Below are 21,994 nucleotides of genomic sequence, written 5' to 3'. Positions count from 1 at the left end.
GATAAAAGAAAAAAAAAGATAAAGACAGGGACTTACGATAGAATGGAATAAGAGTGGGGGTTGAATATACGTTTATGACAAAACGATTAATTAATTAAATCGATTCGAGTCGACGATATTCTTCTTCTTCTTCTTCTTTTTCATCTTTTCTATCTTTATCTCTTCGATTATCTGTCCTTGTCTTGATTGGATTAATAAAAACGTCAGAGTTTCTTTCTCACTAAGTCCTATTATCAATAACGATAAATTACAAGTATACGATGGAGAATAATAATTATGTTAGTCTTTATATAATAACACTCTGTAGTTTACCTTTCTACCTTGACGGTCGTAACGTACCCTTCACTTCGTACAATACTTTCGAAGGCCGCACCCGGTCTACCGCACGTTTTCGATCAACCACTTTCGTCTCTATCTTTCTTTAGGGAAAGGGAGGGGGAGATAGCGGGGGGTCAAAGATCGTACCGTTAACTGCTCATAAAAGTTCCTTAGTTAATAGGGAAAAAAAAGAAACAAAAAGAAAAAAAAAAAAGGAAATTTATGAAGTAAACTTGGACATAAAAATCTATAGAAATTTCAAGTTTAAAAGGCTTTAATTCATTGGTTCAAATGTCTTCATTAAAGAATTTTATCTATCGTTTAACTTCGTTTTTTTCTTTCTTTTCAAATATGTTACATTTATTCTCCATAATTTAATAGAAGTTTGAGTACTTAGAGTGTAGGTTGATACGCATAAATAATAATTTTCATCCTGATTTCTCGTAAATTATGTTCTACGATTTTTGTTTCAGCGTGGTTCCTAGGATGGTTCATGTGTAAAGCAGTGGCTTATATACAGGGTGTATCGGTTGCTGCTTCGGTTTACAGTCTCGTTGCAGTTTCACTCGACAGGTACGTATCTGTAATAAATTGATCGATCATTCCGATTTTATAATAGAATGATTTCTATGATCTCGATCGATGGAGATATAATTGGTGATAAGATCGAAAAAAAAGCTTTTCATTTATCCATCGACATACGTTCTACAATCGTCATCGTTATTTTTAGAAATTAGAAACTTGGAAATAAAAGTTTTAGATCGGACAATTTTCCGACGTGAGCATTTTACGTTCACAAGAAATAAGATTTCTAATAATATCTATAATTAGAGAATAAGAATTATATCGAGTCAACGAAAATCGATGAATCATTGCAAAAATGATTGTTTCGTACGATCGTATACTCATGGAGAATATTTACTGAGTTATTTATTGACTGGAATCGATCGATCGATCGTATTTAAAAGGATCTTCAAACGATTTCATTCTTAAAGCTACAATTCTTTCCTTCTTTCACGACAATCCTTCTAATATAAATTACATCACAAATTATACGAAATCTATTCTATAAATAGAAACAGATCCAATTAAAAGTACTATTTATACGTGTGACAATTTAATTCTGTTTCAATTCAAACGATAGATATTATCTGTTACGATTACGTCGATTTATGTAAATGTGACATTAAATCTTAATGTGCCATTTAATCTTGCGTAAGAAAAAAGAAAAAAGAAAAAGAATAGAAAAAAGGGGAAAAAATAGAAAAAGAAAAAAAGAAAAAGAGAAAAAAAAAGACAGAGAGAGAGAGAGAGAGAGAGAGAAAATAAAAGGCGTGCTTGCAACACGTTCGTAACGTCTACCCCCACGTTACGTTTATCTCGTCATTCGCTCAGTAATGCGATCGCATAACGATTATACGTATACGTTAGCATACTCGATATAAATCGAATATTTATTAATGACTTGTTTACACGCTCGAACCAATACTACAAATATTTCGATTTGATTTTTATCGAGGGATCGTTTTATTATTAAAAATATATTTTTATAATGTCGAGCAATTAGGATGAGCTCGCACTGTACTAAACATAAGGTATAAAAATGTAATGATCAAAAAAATATAACTCTCTCTCTCTCTCTCTCTTTCTCTCTGTCTCTCTTGAATGTATATATATATATGAATATATATATATATATATATATATATATATATATATAACGTGGGAATTATTTAACAACACGTAAATTTAATATCCATAAGATTAATTATAATTAACAATGAGCTATGTTCGTTAATAAGAGTTATTAATTTGAAAAAAAAAAAAAAGAAAAAAAGTGCATTATTACAAGAGAAATGTTGCTTTCTGAAATGTATATACATATATACATATATATATATATATATATATATATATATATATATATATATATATATTAATTTACGAATTATTTAACGACACGTGAATTTAATATCCAAAAGATTAAATGTATCTATATATGATTCATAAAAGTTCGAAGATCAATGAAACAAAAAAAAAAAAAAGAGAAAAAGATATTTAATTTGATTCATTCGTGATGTGATACGATCCACATAGATTGAAAAGGCAACGCTTTTTTGAAAGAAATATTTTATTAAATGATCTGCACGACCATTATCCAAATCGATTTTATTTCATGCAAATATAAAGGGTAGAAGAGAGAAAGAGAAAAAAATGAAGAAAAAAGAAAGAAAGAAAGAAAAAAAAAACAATTTTCTAGGATATTCACGAAATTGTTGTTCGACGATAAAAGATCAACGTTAACTCGAAATTGTCATATCGATCGATATGATCGATCGAACGTTTTATTCATTCCCTTTTATTCGATGGTTCAAGTGACCATATTTTCTTTCAACTTCATCGTTCGTTCGAACGATACGATGATATTGCTAAAAGCACGTTTAGTATCTTCATTGGTCCACTGAACAACGATCCCTCTTCGAAATGTTCGAAAAAGATAACGCTACTCTATTCGGCACGATCTCGAAATATTTCGATGAAACGAAAATCGAATCGTCCCAAGGGGATCCTTTCCTTTTCTTTTTTTTTCTTTCTTCACATATTCGTTTTCTTAGATATCGCAGCATTTCAAAAATATCATTGGCTCACCAGATAATTCTATTAACTTCGAACGAATTTTTTCGGGTCATTTAAAAAAACACAAAAAAAAAAATTTATCTTTGATAGATTCGTTTATACTTGTCGATATCATCGAGTAGTTATTAAATATCATTGGTTTATATAAAAAAAAAGGACAGTTTCTAATAGTATAAATTAGTTAGCTGAATAAAATACATCGCTAAGAAATTTTTAAGAGAATTTCCTGGAGATTGACACACGATATCTCCACGCTTATTAACCATAGGAAGCGTATCAACTGCTATGGCTCATATAATCTTCGTCATAATATCGTATGACACTTCCTAATTCTTATGCAACTCAAAGAACACAGAGTGTGCTCTAATTCGCATACTGCGGTCATTATTACGCGAACGAACGTGTAACAATGAAATCGGTAAGAATATTTTCAATAATTCATTAGAATTTCAATAATTCATTTTTCTATTTACATTGTATCATAGATCTCGGACAAACGTCAATAGAGTCGTTTTCTAGAACGAGTTAATTAATGAATATACACATACATACACACACACGCATATATATATATATATATGTGTGTGTGTGTGCAATCAAATCTATGTTCTCATAAATTTCACGCAAAATTATAACCGCGTTAGGGTACTCTGATTTATCTGAGATTAATATCTTATATTTTTATTTGTTAATTATTCGTTCGTTAAAATCGTTGACGTTGATGTAACAATGTCTGTCGTCAATTTACGAATTAATACGTAAAAAGATGATAGAAATATTTTCCCGATAGAACGATATAGAAGTTACGATATAGAAGAAGGATTTGTATTTTCAATCTTCGAACGATAAAACCGCGAGAATTCAATAATGTTTTTCTATAGGAGAAAAGACGTCCTATTCTCTCCAACCCCCACCCCCCTCGTCACGCGTTATCGTTTCTTCCGTAGGTGAACTTGAAAGGAATCGTTCGGTTGTAGGAAGAAAAGAATCGGTATATATCAAAAGACGAAAAGTGAGTCTCGCATTTCTATTGGCTTGCGAAGAAAAAAATTTTTTGGAAGAAGTAGTAGTGTTGGTAGGTAAAAGAATTCGTTTTCCAAGAAATAAGAGGAAGGTCACGGACGAGAATAGAACTTGGTTGTTTTATTTTTCAAAAATAAAAAAGAGAGAGAAAGAAAGAAAGAAAGAGAGAGAGAGAGAGAGAGAAACTTTAGTTTTCAATAGATATCCAAACCAGACTACCAACGAATACAAACAATTTCGTAATGGTTATCATGATCCATTGTTCTTTTTAAAATTTGACAATATTTTACTCCTTTTATTTATTTTCTTTCTCTCTCTCTCTCTTTTTGTTTTTTTTTATCTTACTTGCGTTTTTCCTTTTTTTTTTTTTATTTCTTTCATCATAAAAAAAAACAGTTCAAGCGAAACTTTGGCAAAACAAATGGAAAAAGGAGAAAAAAAAAGATCAGGGGAAAAAAAAAAGAAAGAAAGAAAGAAAAAAAATGGTTTCACACGTTCAAGAAACTGGCTTTAGAAGAAAATGTCGAATATTAACATGGATGTTTGCATTGTACGTATAACAAGTAAGCGCGTCGGTGTGTATTTCCACATAAACTGTCTTAACCCAATTCTCGCGATTGGCGCGAAGGGTTGAAACCGTAACGATTGGCGATCGTCAATGACGTATCGAAGCACGACCTTTTCCGATTGGTCTAGACATAATCCCCACTCCTCTTTGCGATCGGCTGACTCAACCGAACGTATTCTAACATCATGCTGTCCGAATGGGCCACGTGAGCAAATTTATTACCATTTTTAAAATTCGACATTCGTATAAAAGGGAGACCGAGAACTATCCGAGCATAAGCTTAGTTTCTTCTACGAAGCAAACAACCAACCCAACCAACCAACCATGTTCAAGCTGGTAAGAAGCAAAACGATATAATACCTATCCATATATATACATATATATATATATTTATATATTTATATATTTATATATCTAACACACTTAATAATTCTTCGGAAATATCGACAACACTATTCGAATACACTTTACTTTACACACACCATACTTTTGTTCGATATTCGATCGATTTAATTCGATCGGAGCAACCTTACTTTACCTTGATAACATTAACAGTCTTCTTTATCATTAATCCGATATCTCGAATAATAGTTAACTTAACTATCAATTAATCGAATTATCGAAGCTATTCAAAGAAACATCCTGATATCTCTTCGAGCTTTAACGTATCGTTTACTATTTTTCTTCTTCATATTGGTAAGATAAAAACGAGACAGAGTATATTGAAAGTATATAAAATAGAATCTCTCTCTTTTTATCTCTATCTCTTTCTTTCCCTTGGGTTCTTTCGACTTGCATCGCGACGACCTTTTACTCCCGCATATCTAAACATACACATAAATACAGTTTCATAGACGCGCCCTTACGTTCACTCGAACGGCTTCGAGTCTCAGGTCACAAAAATCGGAGCGAGCGAAATCACTGGAGCATGCACATTGTTAGCCAACACCGTGCAGGCCTCCTGTGACTCGAGCTCGTGTGCGTCGAGTCGGAATGCAGCTAGCATTGCGCCTATTTTTCTCTTTTTATTTTTTATTTTCTTTTTCCCTACCTTCTCTATTCGAGATTATACGTGCACGCAAGCGCAAACACAGAAACACAAACAACATACGCACAAACATATACACACACACGCGTACACATAGCGAAGCGAGCACGCATACATTTAGCAATTTTTAACAATTCCTTCGCCATTTTGTATTAACGTTAAACTCGATAATAGCGATCGATAAAAGCAAGAGTTCTTGTGTAATCGATCGAAGGTTCAAGACATTGAGATAAGTCGAAACTTCGAACCGGTTCCCGATCGAAAATTTTCACTCGTAAATTGCTTTTAAAACAACCCACGCATAAAAATCATGGTAACTCGTTAACCGTATATATATATACACACACACATTTATATTTATATATACATACATTCGATATATAAATCATTATTTTTATAAAGGAACGTTTCGATCACTCTGACTCATATATCGCGGTTGACCGTTTAAATTAGGCTGTCCTCGCCGCCATTTTGGCCGTCGCTGTTGCCGCTCCCGGAGGTCTTACTGGCATCGCCATCAGCCCTGGAACCGGTCCGATCCACGCTCCCCAAGTGGTCTCTGCTGCAGTTCCCGTAGCTGCTGCTCATGTCGTTGCCCAACCTGTGGCTCCGGTTGTCCACCAGACCCCCATCGTCACCAGGACCGTCCTTAACCATGCCGCTTATGCCGCACCTCTTCTCCATGCTCCTCTTCATGGTTAGACAATAGCATCGACGATAAATCTCCAACCTACCAACTACCACCAAAACAACCAACCAACCAACCAACCAACCAACCAATCAACCAATCAACCAACCAACCAACCAACCAACTGTCATGACGAGACAAGACCAACCCCTGAGACTACACAACATCCCTCACATCATCTGGAAGCCTCGTTGATTGCGTTCTCGTGTGACGATGGGAAAGACCATAGGCTCGGAGAAACACACATAAAAAAAAAGAAACAAAAAAAAGACGAAACGAACTTCACACCACCCTTTGAACAACCACCACCACCACCACCACCACACCACTACCACACACCTACTCCAACCACCCACCCACCCACCACCCCTCTTCAAGTCACCAACAAAGCACCGACACCAACGACCACGACCAGGACATTCCCCAGTTCATCCGACGGAAAATGGTTATGGAAAAGGATAAATTAACCAATGAAAATTTATGTGGAAGAGGACTTCGAATCGGCATATCTGGCAATCCGACGAATTACCAACATTGGCACGGCCTAATTTTCGTTTTAATTTTTCATTCTTGGAGATTCGTCATCGCTGAAATTCGAATATTCGTACGACTATCTTCCCACATTTCCACCCCCCCGTTCACACCCCACCCTCATCTCGATCCCTACCAACTTTCATATGGAATTTTAATAAAATTTTAATTATAAAAAAAACAACATCGCTCTTTTTTTTTTTACTCTCACATCTCGACCCATCGCAGCGATCTAATTTTTTTTTATTATTCTACACACACACACACACATATCTAATCGTAACGTGGCGATCATTATCATAGACGTATACGTCGATTTCTCACACGCAAAGACATGATCTCAGGGATTTACTATCTGGCAGCATTACGTAAAACTATGTTCCAGGTTGTTTCGTCGATAAACGAGCAGATTAAACACCGATTAATCTTGTTTAAACTCTCCCTCGTTTACCAACCTACCATTACCAGGACTTGGTAAGACTAACCCAAGTTGTTATGTCTAAAAGGTAGATCATACTTCTTCTACTACTAGAAAAAGAACGGTCGTTTAAATTCCATTTAAACAATTCGACCGACAAAACTACAACTTAGAAGATACATCCTTGCGTCCGAATACTCTTCAAATTGTTTTCTCTTTGTTTCGTCTAATTTCTTTTTTTTTTATTTTTAATCCGTCTAAGAAGTATATAAACATTTACCGAATTATCGTAAATTTTAAAAATTTCATAGGATTTAGGTAGGAATTCTCATAAACGTATCGTCAAAATGAGAACGTAGATATAAAAAAAAAAAAAAAAAAAAAATTTGGAAGAAAATGATTCGGTCATCGTCTAGGAAAAAGAATTTTATGAGGTTGCATCGACCGTTCCCTACATGACGATAAAAGAGCATTCGCGCAAATGTACTTTTTTCGATTCTATTGATGTTTGGGTTATGGATGTATATACTCGGTATATTCGAGTATCGCTATCTTTTTTCCCTCTACTTCTCTCCTCTCTCTCTCTCTCTCCATTTTCCATTTTATAGAGAATATCTTTTACGAATAGCTCGTGATAGAGTCGACGTTCTCTACCCTACTCTCATACCCCCTAGAATATTCTTTTTTTAACCCTCAACCACTGTTATTTCTATAGTATCTTCAACATCGTACCAAAAATCGTTTGCAGCTCTCTTTCTCTCGCTCTCTCTTTGGCAAATGGTGGACTAGCCCGACGTTTTTATATCACGTACTTCTTCTTATCGACTCGAACTGATATTTCGAGCTTAGACTATGACATACCAGTTATATATCCATGTACCACATAAGTACCTACGGTACTTAAATGGCTAAACGGTAAAATACTTTTTCATGGTGAATTTTTTATATCGTGCATTCGTACGGTCCGATATAAAAACTCGTGACGAACTATTTGTAGAAACGATGTGATATTTGTTGAATTAAATATTAAGATGTCTAATTGATAAATCTTTGGAGAAAATATTCCAAAAATTATTATGATATCTTTATTTTTATTCGTGAGAAGATTATATTAGAGTTATCGTTTAAAAGGAGGTTATTGAAAGAGTGACGACGATCGATGATTTTTGCTAAGGTCAGTTTAGCACGACCAGTTTAGCCGTTTGTCCTGTTAGTCAGTCCTATCAGTAGAAATAAACCGAACCAGGATGGATCCATTTGTAGCCAGTGTGATAGGCCAATGGTACTGTAGGTGGATGTACCGCTGGTATAACTTTCACGTAACTTTGTGGATATATCAGGCTATGTGATCCCAATAATGGTGGAACTGGTGCTGGTACTGGTGCTGGTGCTGGTTCTGGTCCAGGTGCTGGTGCACTCAAAACACCACTCGTCAGCATAATCGTCAACGTCAGTAAGATCTATCGGTATATGTTCGATCGATTAGTATTCAAATAAAATCAGCTTTTACAGTTTAATCTCCCTTAGAAATAGCTGACTTAGACGAATGATCTTCTCATCGAGACGCGAAACTTCCATTAGTAAAATCTATTTGCGATCTGTACGTGCACCAATTCGCAATTTACTCATATATATATATATATATATATATATATATATATATATATATATATATAGTGGTTATTTTCCAAGAATATAATATTTATATATACATATATATAATATTATATATGATATATAAATTCGTTTTATAAATTTATTCTATAATATATATATATATATTATTTTTAAAGAAAAATCGAATACCATACTTTCGAAATAAACTCGAGAGATTTATAACATCTTTAATATTTCGACGCTCGAATAGATAGGTTCCTAAGAAAGTTTCACTCTACTCGAGGAAGAATATTGGATATTTAAAGTTACCGAAACTGCAAATAGTTTGACGCCGAGGGGTTGATCGGATACCATATTCGTGAATAGCGATCGATATATAAAGGGGGTGGCCAAAGGGGGACGATAAAATGAGTGGATTCGTAAATTTTCTTCTTGAGGAGAACATTCGCGCGGGGTTTATTACGATGAAACGCGCAGCATCTCTAAAAGTATTTTTTTCTTTCTTTTTTCTTTTTGCTGAGTTTTCATCGCGGAAAGGATTAAAGGTGCACCTTGATTGGACGCTTTTGTATTCTCCAAAGAGAGTATTCAATCGTTGCTGATTCCTATCAATGAAATTCTACAAATGAAAAGTAATTTAGCAGGAGCTATTTCCTTTTTTTCTTTTTTTTTTATAGAATACCATATCGATAAGATGATAATAATAATAATAATAATAATAATAATAATAACAACAACAAACAAAGAAAAGAAAAAGAAACTCGGAAAAAAGAGAGACCAAAAAAAAAAAAAAAAAGAAATAGTACGAACTCGTAATTTGTGATCAGCATTTTAAACGGACAAGGTAGACAACAAATATCGATAACTAAACTTTAAATCTAGATTTTATGTATTGTATAAGCGTACATGGAAAAATGGCTGGAAATACTTGCCAGTTTGAACATGTTAAACGTTTTATCGGCTTTCCGTTCGCAAACACGAAGAGAACGCGGAATCGATGCTACTGTTAGCACTGCAGAAAACCGAACTCTTTATATATTTGTGTCGAAAGCTTTGTCGTACTCATCGTTTGCCCCACTATATCCTTGCGACCTTGATCGTGCCTATCAACGAGTAATAGTATAGCCATTGTTACTCTTTCGAGGAGGAGATATATACGTGTTTTCTTTTTTGTTTCGTTTCTTTTCTTTTCTTTTTTTTTTTTTCAAATGATTTTTCCTTCCGCGTTAGCACTTCTACCAATGAAATCGTTCACTCGAGTAAACGTTGTATCTAACGATAACTAATCATCGATTATATCGATCAGTATCCGTGATCACCCTTGATTTATAGAAGGACTTTTTAACGCAGACGTCGACGTATTTCATTCATCGTAATCGAAGGACGTAACAATCGAGGCGTCTTTCGACGATCGTTACGACGATCTATAGATCTTCAAAAGAATGGAATACAATTTATCCGAGTAAAAATATAAAAGAATACGAATTATCATTTGGAGAATATCATAGTGAAACTAAATTGGTATCTGAGTCTTACAACTTTTTTCTTTTTTTTTTCTTTTTTTCTTTTTCCTTTTCTATCATACTTTCTCCGTATCTGTCTTTTATCATGCCGATTCTATTGGGAATATCCGGAAATCATTAAGAAACGCGAACGAATTATTTCTTTGGAAAAGGAACGTTTCGATGTAAAGTGGAGGACTATCATCGTTCTTCTTTCTTTTCTTTTCACCGTGAGAGTTCTTCGATAAGTATCTTTTCTGTGTGAGTAATCCTCACATTTGCATTACAAAGAATAACATCTATTGACGGTAACGTTTGTTGCATTTTAATGCCATTCAATGAGTGTTTTATCGATTTTAATGAAAAAAAAAAAAAAAGAAAAAAAGAGAAAGGAGAAGAAAAAGGGAAAGAAAAAAAAAAAAAAGAACAGAAAAAAATCTTTACGGAATCTAGCGACCTTAACCTTTTATCTATACATCACAGTCACTCTAAGACGTCGTGATCGGTGATCGTTCATGAACGTTCTCACGAAGATACTTCGGATAAATAAATAAAAAAATAAATAAATAAATAAGTATACATAATTATATATATGTATTATGTTATATATTATATATTATTATATATTTATATTATTATTACATTTTATATATATATGTATGTATGTATATGTTATTACGTATTCTTCACGTTTCAATATAAATAAATTTTTATTACAATATTAAACTCCTTATTTACAATCTCTTTTAAAAATATTTTAAAAATATCTAATATTCCAAAATGGTTCGAACCAGACAAATGTACGATGTTATATGTCATAATTTTTGTCGATTACTAGAAACGACCTATCTAAACGGCTTATCTGAGTTCACTTAAAACTTCTAGGTCTGCTCGTAACAATATATATATATATATATATATATATATATATATATATATATATGTATACACACATATATATATCGGGTTTATTTTTTAAAAATCCTATTCACAGTTGTTAGATGTTAGAACGCGTTTAATTATTATTTTCACGAAGCGTAAACCTTAGAAATTCATCGAACCGTAACCAGCATAAACGTGTATCTTTCGAAACAGAGAATGGAATAATATTTGTTGTTCCTATAACGATGGTAATCAAAAAAAAAAAAAAAAAAAAAAAAAGAAAACAAAAAAAAATCATCATGGTATTTCGAGCTAAGAGTATTTTACATGTTTCAATATGGAAACTAGATTGTGGAGGTGGCATAAACGAGTTATCAGATGTATACCACTTAAGCTAACATATCATTTGAACTTTCTAAACATTTGATTTTGGGGGAGTAGACTAGACGGGTGTATCTAATTGGAAAAAATTTTTGAATAGCTCAGAAATTTTTGCTATTTTCTTTTTTCTTTATTGTGTAACACACGTACACACGTAGATACGTTTATTAAGATAGATATTTCCTTTTAATATCGAACCTGATTTTATTCCCGGACAACCTGAATGATCAATCAGAATAATTATTATGTAAGTAATGCGTGTATGGTTGTATCGATCTATAATATATATATATATATATCGATTTTCCAATCGTTAAACAATTCTCTGTCACAATTACATAAACCGGAATGCTATCGATCAGAGTATCTAATTAGAATATTCAATTTGCTTCTTTCCGTCCTGATTTCATCATAGATCGTTATCCAATCTATATGTGTCGATGGAATTTATAAAAAGCCCGGAAGAAAATTTTCGAATTTTCTTTGACACATTTGAAAGGTATGTCAAACAAGATGAGAATAATTTCGATCTGTTATAAAAAATTTTTCAGGAACATTTCAGCTGAGTACATAGGTCAAAAAAAAGTATTTTTTTTTTTTTTAAAGTTTGCCAACGATGTAAAAAGGTACGAGGTCCGAATGTAAAAAAAAAAAAAAAGAAAGAAAGAGAGAATAAAAAAGAGACTGATAAAATCGCAACTAGCCTTCCGAAATTCCAGAAATTGTTTTCAGTATGGTGTTACATCGTTATAAAAAAACAAAAAGGATAGATAGTGTAATTTGTCGAGAGATACGCGAGACAAGGGTTTAGATTACTATCCTTAAAACGATCGTATTACAATCTTCAAACGAGAAAGAGTCTTAAAGCGAATAGCTCTTTACTCGATTATCGAAGGGGGTATCGGTTTTCGAATGCCTTTGGAGTTTATTTCTCGTTTTTGTGATTTTTATCACAATTTTTACGACGTTACCTTGCGAACTCAATTATCGTTTTTTATTTTCTAACAAATTTTTCAAATATTAACTTTACGAGAATTAGATATATCCAATATCTATAGACGATACTGGAAATATCAATTTAACTATGAAATAATTTACACAATTAATATACACACACACACATATATATATATATATATATAATAATGGATAGAATTAAAAATGAAATAGAATAGATATAAATGAATATTATTAATTTGTTAGATCAGTCGCTAAATTAATTTATATATATATATATATATATATAAAATCGTCCTCTCGAAATTAAATATATTATCCATTACCCTATTAAAAACTTTGCTCTAAAAGCACAATGATAAATAAATTATAACTCAATTATTTTTTTCAGGTTCCTTGCAATCTGGTGGCCGCTGAAATGTCAGATAACAAAACGACGGGCGAGGATGATGATAGTCGTGATCTGGTTCATCGCATTGACGACGACGTCGCCCTGGTTGCTATTTTTCGATTTAGTATCGATTTACGACGATGATCCAGACCTAAGATTATGCTTGGAAATATGGCCACGTCCCGAGGACGGTTCCCTATTCTTTTTGATAGGCAACTTGACTCTCTGTTATGTCTTACCAATGATCCTTATATCACTTTGCTACATCTTAATCTGGATAAAAGTTTGGCGTAGGCATATACCAACCGATACGAAGGATGCCCAAATGGAACGGATACAACAAAAGTCCAAGGTCAAAGTGGTGAAGATGTTGGTAGTCGTCGTTATCCTATTCGTCCTATCTTGGCTACCACTCTACGTGATATTCGCAGTAATAAAATTAGGAGGTGACGTTGCCGAACAAGAAGACGAGATATTACCGATCGCAACACCGATAGCACAATGGTTGGGTGCAAGCAATTCCTGTATCAATCCGATCCTCTATGCATTTTTCAACAAAAAATATCGACGTGGTTTCGTAGCGATATTAAAGAGCGGCCGTTGTTGCGGTAAACTGAGATATTACGAGACCGTAGCAATGATGTCTTCGTCAACGAGCATGAGAAAATCATCCTATTACGTTAACAACAACAACAATAACAATAATAATTCTTCTACGAGACGTGCAGCTTGTCATGGACCACCTGTTCATCAGGATAGCAATGTTTCCTACATATTCAATCATACCGGTGTTTAAAACGAACAAACAAAAAACCTCTAGGTTGATAATAATCTTTACCATCTTGTTCTGCACCACTCAGAAAAAGAGAGAGAAGAAAAGAGAGAAAGAAAGAGATAGACAAATTAAGAATGAGAGTGACAGAGAGAGAAAGAGATAGAGAGAGAGAGAGGAGAGAAAAAAAAGAGATAGAAATAGATATATCCTGATTAAAAAGAGTCGACTAAAAAGAAATCGAATCGATCGAAGAAGGTGAAGATGAAGCTAAAGATGGCGGTGGAGTTAAAGGAGTGAAAGCATATAAAGGCTGCTGTTTTTAGCCGAACGACAGGGACTCGACTTGGTCGAGGGTCTCTAGGCCGGGTCTGAGGCCTGCGCTATGACTACTAACGGATTATTTTTTCTATCCCAACGAAACGCCGACACCGAGATTCTGGGTCATCCGTGATCGTCACGATTGTTACTCGGGTTGGAAGTCGATGATGATAAGAAGATGAAAGAAATACAAAGATAGATGAGAATGGCACGTTCAGTTAATTCGACGATACGAATAAATAAACTCGACGAATATCCTCCCATATATACTCGTTACATCAACTCGAGTATATTTATCAAGGATAAAAAGAATGGGATGATGGATAATACAGGATTAGATCCATCGAGATATTAAATACTCCGGACACGGTTTACGAATAAACGAAGATTTTCACGTCCTTGTAAATTATCGGGGATATTGCTAATTGATTTTTTGAAACAATGATATATATATGTGTGTGTGTGTGTGTGGGTGTGAGGTGTGTGTATTTATTTGTTTTTTCGACGATCTTTTCGAAAACGTCTCTCTTTTTCTTAAAGCGAAGAAAATTTATTCAAATATTGTCATCCTTTTGAAAGAATAAGAAAAAGAAAGAAAAAGAAAAAGAATAGTTAAAACTGAAAGCTTAGATTTTTATTCGCGTTCCAGAGAATAGAGAGTAGAGTTCGTTTTATTGGAATTACTAATTTCACGCGGATCGATCGTGCTCGATCAGTGTATTAGAAATTAGCCTGTCCAACGAGAACTTTGTCAGTACACATTGCATGTGATTTTCAACGAGCATAATAATAATAATAATAATAATAATACTAATAATAATAATAATAATAATATATGCGTGTATATATATTAATATTAATATTAATATTAATAATAATCGCGAGCACATACACACGCACAGATACACATACACACACGTACAGAGAGAGAGAGAGAGAGAGAGAGAGAGAGAGAGAGAGACACAGATACAAAATGCGAAATTAAAAATAAGCGTTCGACAGTTCGTCGATGATCCTTCGATTTTTTGTGGTCACTGCCTAAACAGTGTTGAAACAATTGTTACAAGAAAATTTCACAGGGGCAATAACATCAAAAACTGACTTTGAACTCTGGAATATTTCTTCTTTTCTGCACTTGTAAATCGAAAGAATAATTGTAAGTCCAGAGAATGTTTCAAGAGGAATTTGAGAAATTCCTAACGACGTTTTAAAGAAACGCGTTTAGAAACGCGCCAGTCCACACACGTGAAGTGAAAATTATATATACATATATATACATATATATATATACACACACACCATTATACTGTCTAATACATACATACTTTACTTTAGCGAAAATCGGCTCTATGTAGAGTACATACTACTTATATATACATATATATATATATATATATCTATACATATAATTATATATAATATATCTATATATATATAACTATATATATATATAATATATATATACACATATATTTTCTTACCGGAACGTTAGTCGACCTAGTCTTATCGAGTTTCTCGAGGGTGCCACATGTACACACTTATGGATCAGATTAGCCCGAGAAGGACAAGAGAGAATCAAGTGTATAGGATTTAAGTGATATTGTTGGGAAGGAGATAGAGGTTAAAATCACGTTGCAAGGAAGAAAACGAATTTTTAATGAGAAATATAGCAACAGAAAGAGATAGAAAGAGACAGAAAGAGAGAGAGAGAGAGAGAGAGAGAGAGAGAGAGAGAAAGAGTAACAGAGAGAGAAATAGAGAAAGAGAAAGAGAGAGAGATATACATACATACGTACATACATAAATATATATGTAGATACATACGAGAGAGCTGAACTGTGTCGAGCGAAGAAAAAGCAATACGTGGAGCCGGCCTTCGTTTAATTGATTTATCTTCTGGATTAATTATTAAAAATTCTTCGTCTGTATACTTGTCGTTTGTATTACTCCGAAAGGTTCGAAAGAGAGTTACTACATACTCATATATACCTATGTAACATCCAACAGAGATGTCCAAGTATATATATATATATATATATAGATTTTAGTAATATACGGATGATGAACACAGCCATCGCCGACAATAACGTTTTAGCATGTTAGCATATATGTACGTATATATATCGGATGATACGTAGTAGAGATACGAGTTGACCCTCGTTTTTTTTTTTATTTGTAATAAATAAAGAAAAAGAAAGAAATAAAAAAAAAAAAAAAAAAAAAAAAAAAAAAAGAAAAACAAGGAAAAAAAAAGAACAAAATTTCATTATCGTTATCTTCGTCGCTCGTCCGGCTGAGCTTTCGTTATTTTGATGAAACAAAAAAGAAAATAGGAAAAACAAGAAGAAAAAAAGATGGAAAAAAGAAAACGATAGAGAAAGGAGTTCTCGATCGTTCGCGGACAAATATCTAATTTTAAGTTAAAAGAAAGATTAGAAGAGTGTATCGTATATAATCGATGACTCTGTGAGTTTGATTAATCAAGGCCATTCTCAAGTGGCTGGTAGAAACTCTCTCTCTCTCTCTCTCTCTCTCTCTCTCTCTTTCTCTCTTGCTCTCTCCTTCTCTCTTGGATATAACTTTTACAATTTTAAACGTAAGTGGACCTTGATATTTAATACAATGATGATCTGATGATCTTTTCGATACGACCGACATAACGATTTCTATTATGATAAAAGGCATTAGATTTCTATTGTTTCTACTTTTTCTTTCTTTCTTTTCTTTCTCGCTTTTCTTTCTTTTTTTACGTTCTTGCTAACACAAAACAATCTACAGGGTTGAAGTTTCATCTAATTAGAAGAAATAAAAAAAAGGAGAAAAGAAAGTAGAAGGACGGTGTATATATATATATATATATATAAAGAGACACATGTATACATACATACATACTTTCACGAATATATATCTACATATATACAGGGTCGTATTTGAAATCAGTACGATCTGAATTTTTCTAAGCACACATTGAAAGAAGAAATACGGTGAATTTGTATTTCAATTTAATCTAAACGTACGATCTTAGAAAGATTATAGAATTTTCTTGCGACAAACAGGAGTCGTGTTTTTTGTTATATGTACGTGCTTACAACCAGTTATTATTATTATTATTATTATTATTATTATTATTATTGTTGTTGTTGTTGTTATTGTTTTTGTTGTTGTTGTTGTTATTATTATTATTATTATTATTATTATTATTATTATTATTATTATTATTATTATTATTATTATTGACTAAATGATTTGCTTTTTAAAGATAAAGAAACAAGTAAAGTGCATCGGGATGCACATGCAGTTATGTAATCTGTATGGACTTCTTATCTAGCTCTATCTCTTTCTTTCTCTCTGTCTCTCTCTCTCTCTCTCTCTCTATCTCTATCTCTCCTTCTTTTTCCGAGACAAACAGTATGTTAATGATGTTATTACCATACTTTTAATTTTGTAATAACAATACAAGCATACCAAAGAAAAGAAAACATATATATATATATACATATATATATATGTGTATAGTTAAATATTATACAATAAAAATGTATAAAAAAAAAAAAAAAAACATACATACATATGGACGCCATGTTCGTTCAAAAAAATTTCTTGTACGAAAGTGGTAATTTTCTTCGTAAAACTTTATAGATAATAAATAAATAAGACGAACGGAGTAGAACTAATCTCTCTATGAGGGTCTTGGGTGGGTTGGGTTTTTCTCTCTTTACGGGTGCTGCGGGATTTTACGATAGAGCAATTATTTTCGTAAGGTTTTTATACGGTTGAAAAACGACGGGATATTGTTATAATGAGCCGGCGATATATGTATATCTAAATAAAAATGATCGAGAGATATTCTATCCTCCTATTCATATCCAATTGTAATTAACCGGAGGATACGAATAATCTCATTAGTTTATTAAAATGAAAAGTATAATAATAATAATAATAATAATAATAATAATAATAATAATAATAAATAAATAATTGTAAAAGGAAGAAAAGATACGTGTTTTTTTAGGATTGATATATGAAAAGAATGAAAAATTCATAAGATTCGTCGTTCATCTTTAAATATGTCGATTGAGCTGATAGTATTTAGATTAAAAAAAGATAAAGATAAAGAATCGAGATGTCGGATAAAATGCGAGATGATACTGAGATTGTTTTCGATAGTATGTTTTACGTGTATGTTTCATTGTGAAATGCAAGGGATGTTTTTACGAAAATGAATATAATATATGTAATATAATATGTATATATATTATATATATACACATACACATGCATATATGTTTGTAATAGGTGCATTAAGAATTAAGCGTACGGTTTACCTGTCTGCATGTAAATAGATAATTATTTATTATATTATCTAACGTTACTATTATATACCGTTGTTATACGATACTTGCCGTAAAAAAAAAATAGTACTAAAAAGTTATCTTCCTTTGCTCTCTCTCTCTCTTTCTCTTTTTCTCTCTGTCTCTTTCTCTCTCTCTCTGTTTATTTTTCTCTATTTTTTTTTCAATTATCGTAAATTTGTAAATATTTGCGATATGTTCTTTTCTTTCTTTTTCTTTTTTCCTTTTATATGTTTTAGCATGCAATTAATTCATTTGTATAAATTCAGTTCTCTGTGCACCGTTCTAAAAAAATGATCTCGATTAATTGTTTATATAATATAATAGCTATAGAAACGATGAGCGAGGTTTCCAAAAAGGAAAAGAAAAAGAAAAAAAAATAATAAAAAAGAGACATTCTTGTTTTTCTTTCTTAGCCATGCGAAAAATTATTAAATAAGTTCCATGTCGTTAAGCGAATAATTATAAATCGATATACAAGAATACGTAATAATGTTTAATAAAAACGAATACAATGGAAAACATATATATATATATGTGTGTGTATACATATATATTATAATGAATATAATGATGTATCACGATTGAAATTGTAAAGTTTAAAATAATTAGTACATCTTTTTAAGATATATTATCTACATAATATTTATTTATACATTTTCTTACGGATAAACTTTAACTAAAGTTCTAGTTTTCGAAAGCTCTTGGAATCTGAGAAATTAATCCGATTAATATCGTTCTTCATTGTATTTGTAAAAGAAAAGAAAAACGGAAAATGGAAAAAAAGATGAACAAAATTAAGAAAAGAAAAGAAGAAGAAAAAGAAGAGCAAGAGAGATTTTATAAAAGTTTCAAAATTAGTTTGAGACATTCGAAATTAGCCAAAAAAAAATAAAGAGAGAGAGAGAGAGAGAGAGAGAGAGAGAGAGAGAGAGAGAGAGAAAGGGAAAAAAGAACAAAAGTAGAAAAAGAGAAAGAAAAAGAAGAAAAAAAAAGAAGAAGAAGAAGAAGAGAAAACGCATAAGTTTCGTTTCGTTGAAAGTATCTTCAAACAGTATACGTAGTTTTTAAAACAATAATAACAATTGTATTTATTAAATATTACTAATGCATAAACTCCCTCCTATACCCTCCCCCCTGCCACCCTTCCCACCAACGCATATCGTAATGTGGAATTTAAATGTCAGCAAGTTTCTCAAAGGCGCAAAAAAAAAAAACACGACGTAAGCGTAAGCGTAGAAAGTTCAAGGAAAAAATAAAGAAGAAAAAAGAAAAAAAAAAGAAGAGAAAAATAGCCACAAAAAAACAAACAAACAAAACGAGGAAGAAATAGAAAGAAAAAAAAAAAAGGATAAGGAAAGAAAAGAAGACAGAGAAAGAGAAAAAGCAGAAAAAAGAAGAAAAAAGAAAAAAGAAAAAAAAAACAAACAAAGAAAAATTCGTAAAAAGCTCAACGTATTCTTAAACTCACCGTAGTGGAAACTTCGACAGAAGAATGTTACGACTGTAATAAAAGCTTCGAAAAGCTTTAACACTCACGGAGCACGCTTGATTTCTACGAAAACAAAGATACAATAACAGTTCCAATGATCCATAGAATTTATCAATATATTCGAACAATAATTCTTTCCTCCACCCTCTCTCCCTAAACTCCCATCACCCTCCTAACTCCTCGACTACCACTACCACTACTACTACCACCACCACCACCTGTTATCGACGAATTTACGAACCTATGAAAATATATCCAGTATGTATAATACGAGACTGTAAAAAATAAGTATAGTTGATAAGTTATTGATTGAAGTTTTTTGAAAATCGACGATCGTTTGTTATTGTTAATTTCATTGATAAATGTGTACATTGGAAATTGATCATACCATTCATTAATGTTATTAGTATCGAAAAGTTTTTTTTTTATTTTATCGAAAGGAAAATATTGGACGTAGGTACATACGTACTTACGTGTATATATATATATATGTGTGTGTGCGCGCGTGTGTGTGTGTTTCGAAGAAGAAGAAGAAGAAGAAGTAGAACGTACGTGAGAAATTAAAGAAAACTTTTCGAACGTATCATCCCAACTCGCATCCTTCGTCTCTATCAAGCTCTCTTGAAAATATATACATACGTATATGTACATATACGTATGTATGTACGTATGTATGTTCATTCTTAACAATAGCTAAGAATGACAGAGTGATATATGGATGCATCCATTGTCACGTTTTCTCAGCCATGAATAGTGATCATCAGCGACATACATACTGCATCTAACATTTCATTTCTCTCTTCACATTTCTAACTTGTCGAAAACTTTATTTTTCATTTATCGTTCCTCTCTTCACGATTTATCCACGAACGTATTTGTATCAAAGATTGACCTTAAAATATCACTGTTCAGTCGATGAATTCGATTAGAAAGATTAGAAAGATTTTCATTTTTGTTTTTCCTTTCTTTTTTCTTTTCGTTATTTGTTCTCATAAAATTATGTAAATAATATAAATATATATTATATATTATATATATATATATACATACATACGCGATAAGTAAAAAGTATTTGCGCATCTTCTAAAACCAGATAACTTAAGAGTGGACCAAAATGTATTGAGATTGTGACTCGCTCAAAAACTATAAGCCGTTTGATTCATCCTAGAAAGGAGTTATCGCGGTTCTAAGGGGCGTGCGAATAGTTTTTATTGTAAAATTGTACGTTATATACATATATGGTCTTTCTATATTTACATAAGATATTTTTTAAGTGATCCTTTTCACATACATATATACATATACATATATATAATATATTATAACATTATAACAAATATATATATATATATCTCATATATATGTATATATATATGTAAATATATATTTAAATATTAAGAAATGTATGTGTGTGTATGCGTGCTTGTAAGTCTAAGCCGAGTACGAAAAAAAAAAGAAGAAGAAAAAGAAAATAAAGAAGATAAAAGTAGCGAATTCGAAGGACGTGAATGAATTAGATAAATGTGTGATCAACGTGATGACATTAATTAGTTATAATTCTATATTGTGTAATTAAGTAATGCCTTTTGCAAAGAATGCGTTATAATATCGAAAACACGCTTTACACACTGTACAATACGCTGTATAAGTTTTCGCTTTTTATCAGATCCTTCACTTTTGCGCTTTTATTAGAAGATTTTTCAAAACTATAGACTATATTATTTTTTTCTATGTCTATCTTATTCCAACAAATTAATAATATAATTAGCTCATGATTTGTTTTTTTTTTCCTGTTTTTTATTTTTTTTTTTTTTTTATTGTTTTCGTTTCATAAAGATCGAAATTTAAAGAAGATATATCTATTGTTAATACATTTGACAAATCTTTTTATATTTTTCAATCAAATTTCTTTCTCTCTATCTTGAAGAAGAAGAAGAAGAAGAAAAAGTAGATTAAATTTTTCCAAATATTTCTTTCATGATTTTTGTATTTTCGTCGGTCGTCAAAACGTCCAAAACAAAAATTTGATTAGACTCTAGACTGGACTTGATGCAAAATATTTTTTTTTCTCTCTCTTTTTCTTTTTTTCTGTTTCA

The 21,994-nt window shown here is 32.0% G+C and overlaps 2 protein-coding genes across 2 annotated transcripts in view; both read left to right on the top strand.

Annotated features, from left to right (window-relative positions):
• LOC127068324 (neuropeptide SIFamide receptor-like) overlaps positions 1-19,334 on the top strand; it is a 48,305-nt gene extending 28,971 nt beyond the window's left edge. The window contains exons 2-3 of the mRNA XM_051004351.1: positions 792-891; positions 12,962-19,334. Coding sequence (XP_050860308.1) covers positions 792-891; positions 12,962-13,757 — 896 coding nt within the window. The 3' untranslated portion in view covers positions 13,758-19,334. The remainder of the gene's footprint in view (positions 1-791; positions 892-12,961) is intronic.
• On the top strand, positions 4,458-6,997 carry LOC127068339 (uncharacterized). Its single transcript, XM_051004373.1, has 2 exons — positions 4,458-4,882; positions 6,048-6,997. The coding sequence occupies exons 1-2, from the start codon at positions 4,871-4,873 to the stop codon at positions 6,294-6,296; spliced, it is 261 nt and encodes an 86-aa protein (XP_050860330.1). The 5' UTR covers positions 4,458-4,870; the 3' UTR covers positions 6,297-6,997.
• Positions 19,335-21,994: the final 2,660 nt, after the last annotated feature.

Source organism: Vespula vulgaris, chromosome 13 (assembly GCF_905475345.1).
Source record: "Vespula vulgaris chromosome 13, iyVesVulg1.1, whole genome shotgun sequence".
In the NCBI taxonomy this organism is placed as follows: Eukaryota; Metazoa; Arthropoda; class Insecta; order Hymenoptera; family Vespidae; genus Vespula; species Vespula vulgaris.
Note: the sequence above shows the minus strand (reverse complement) of the source record. Positions and strands in the feature narration are given on the sequence as shown.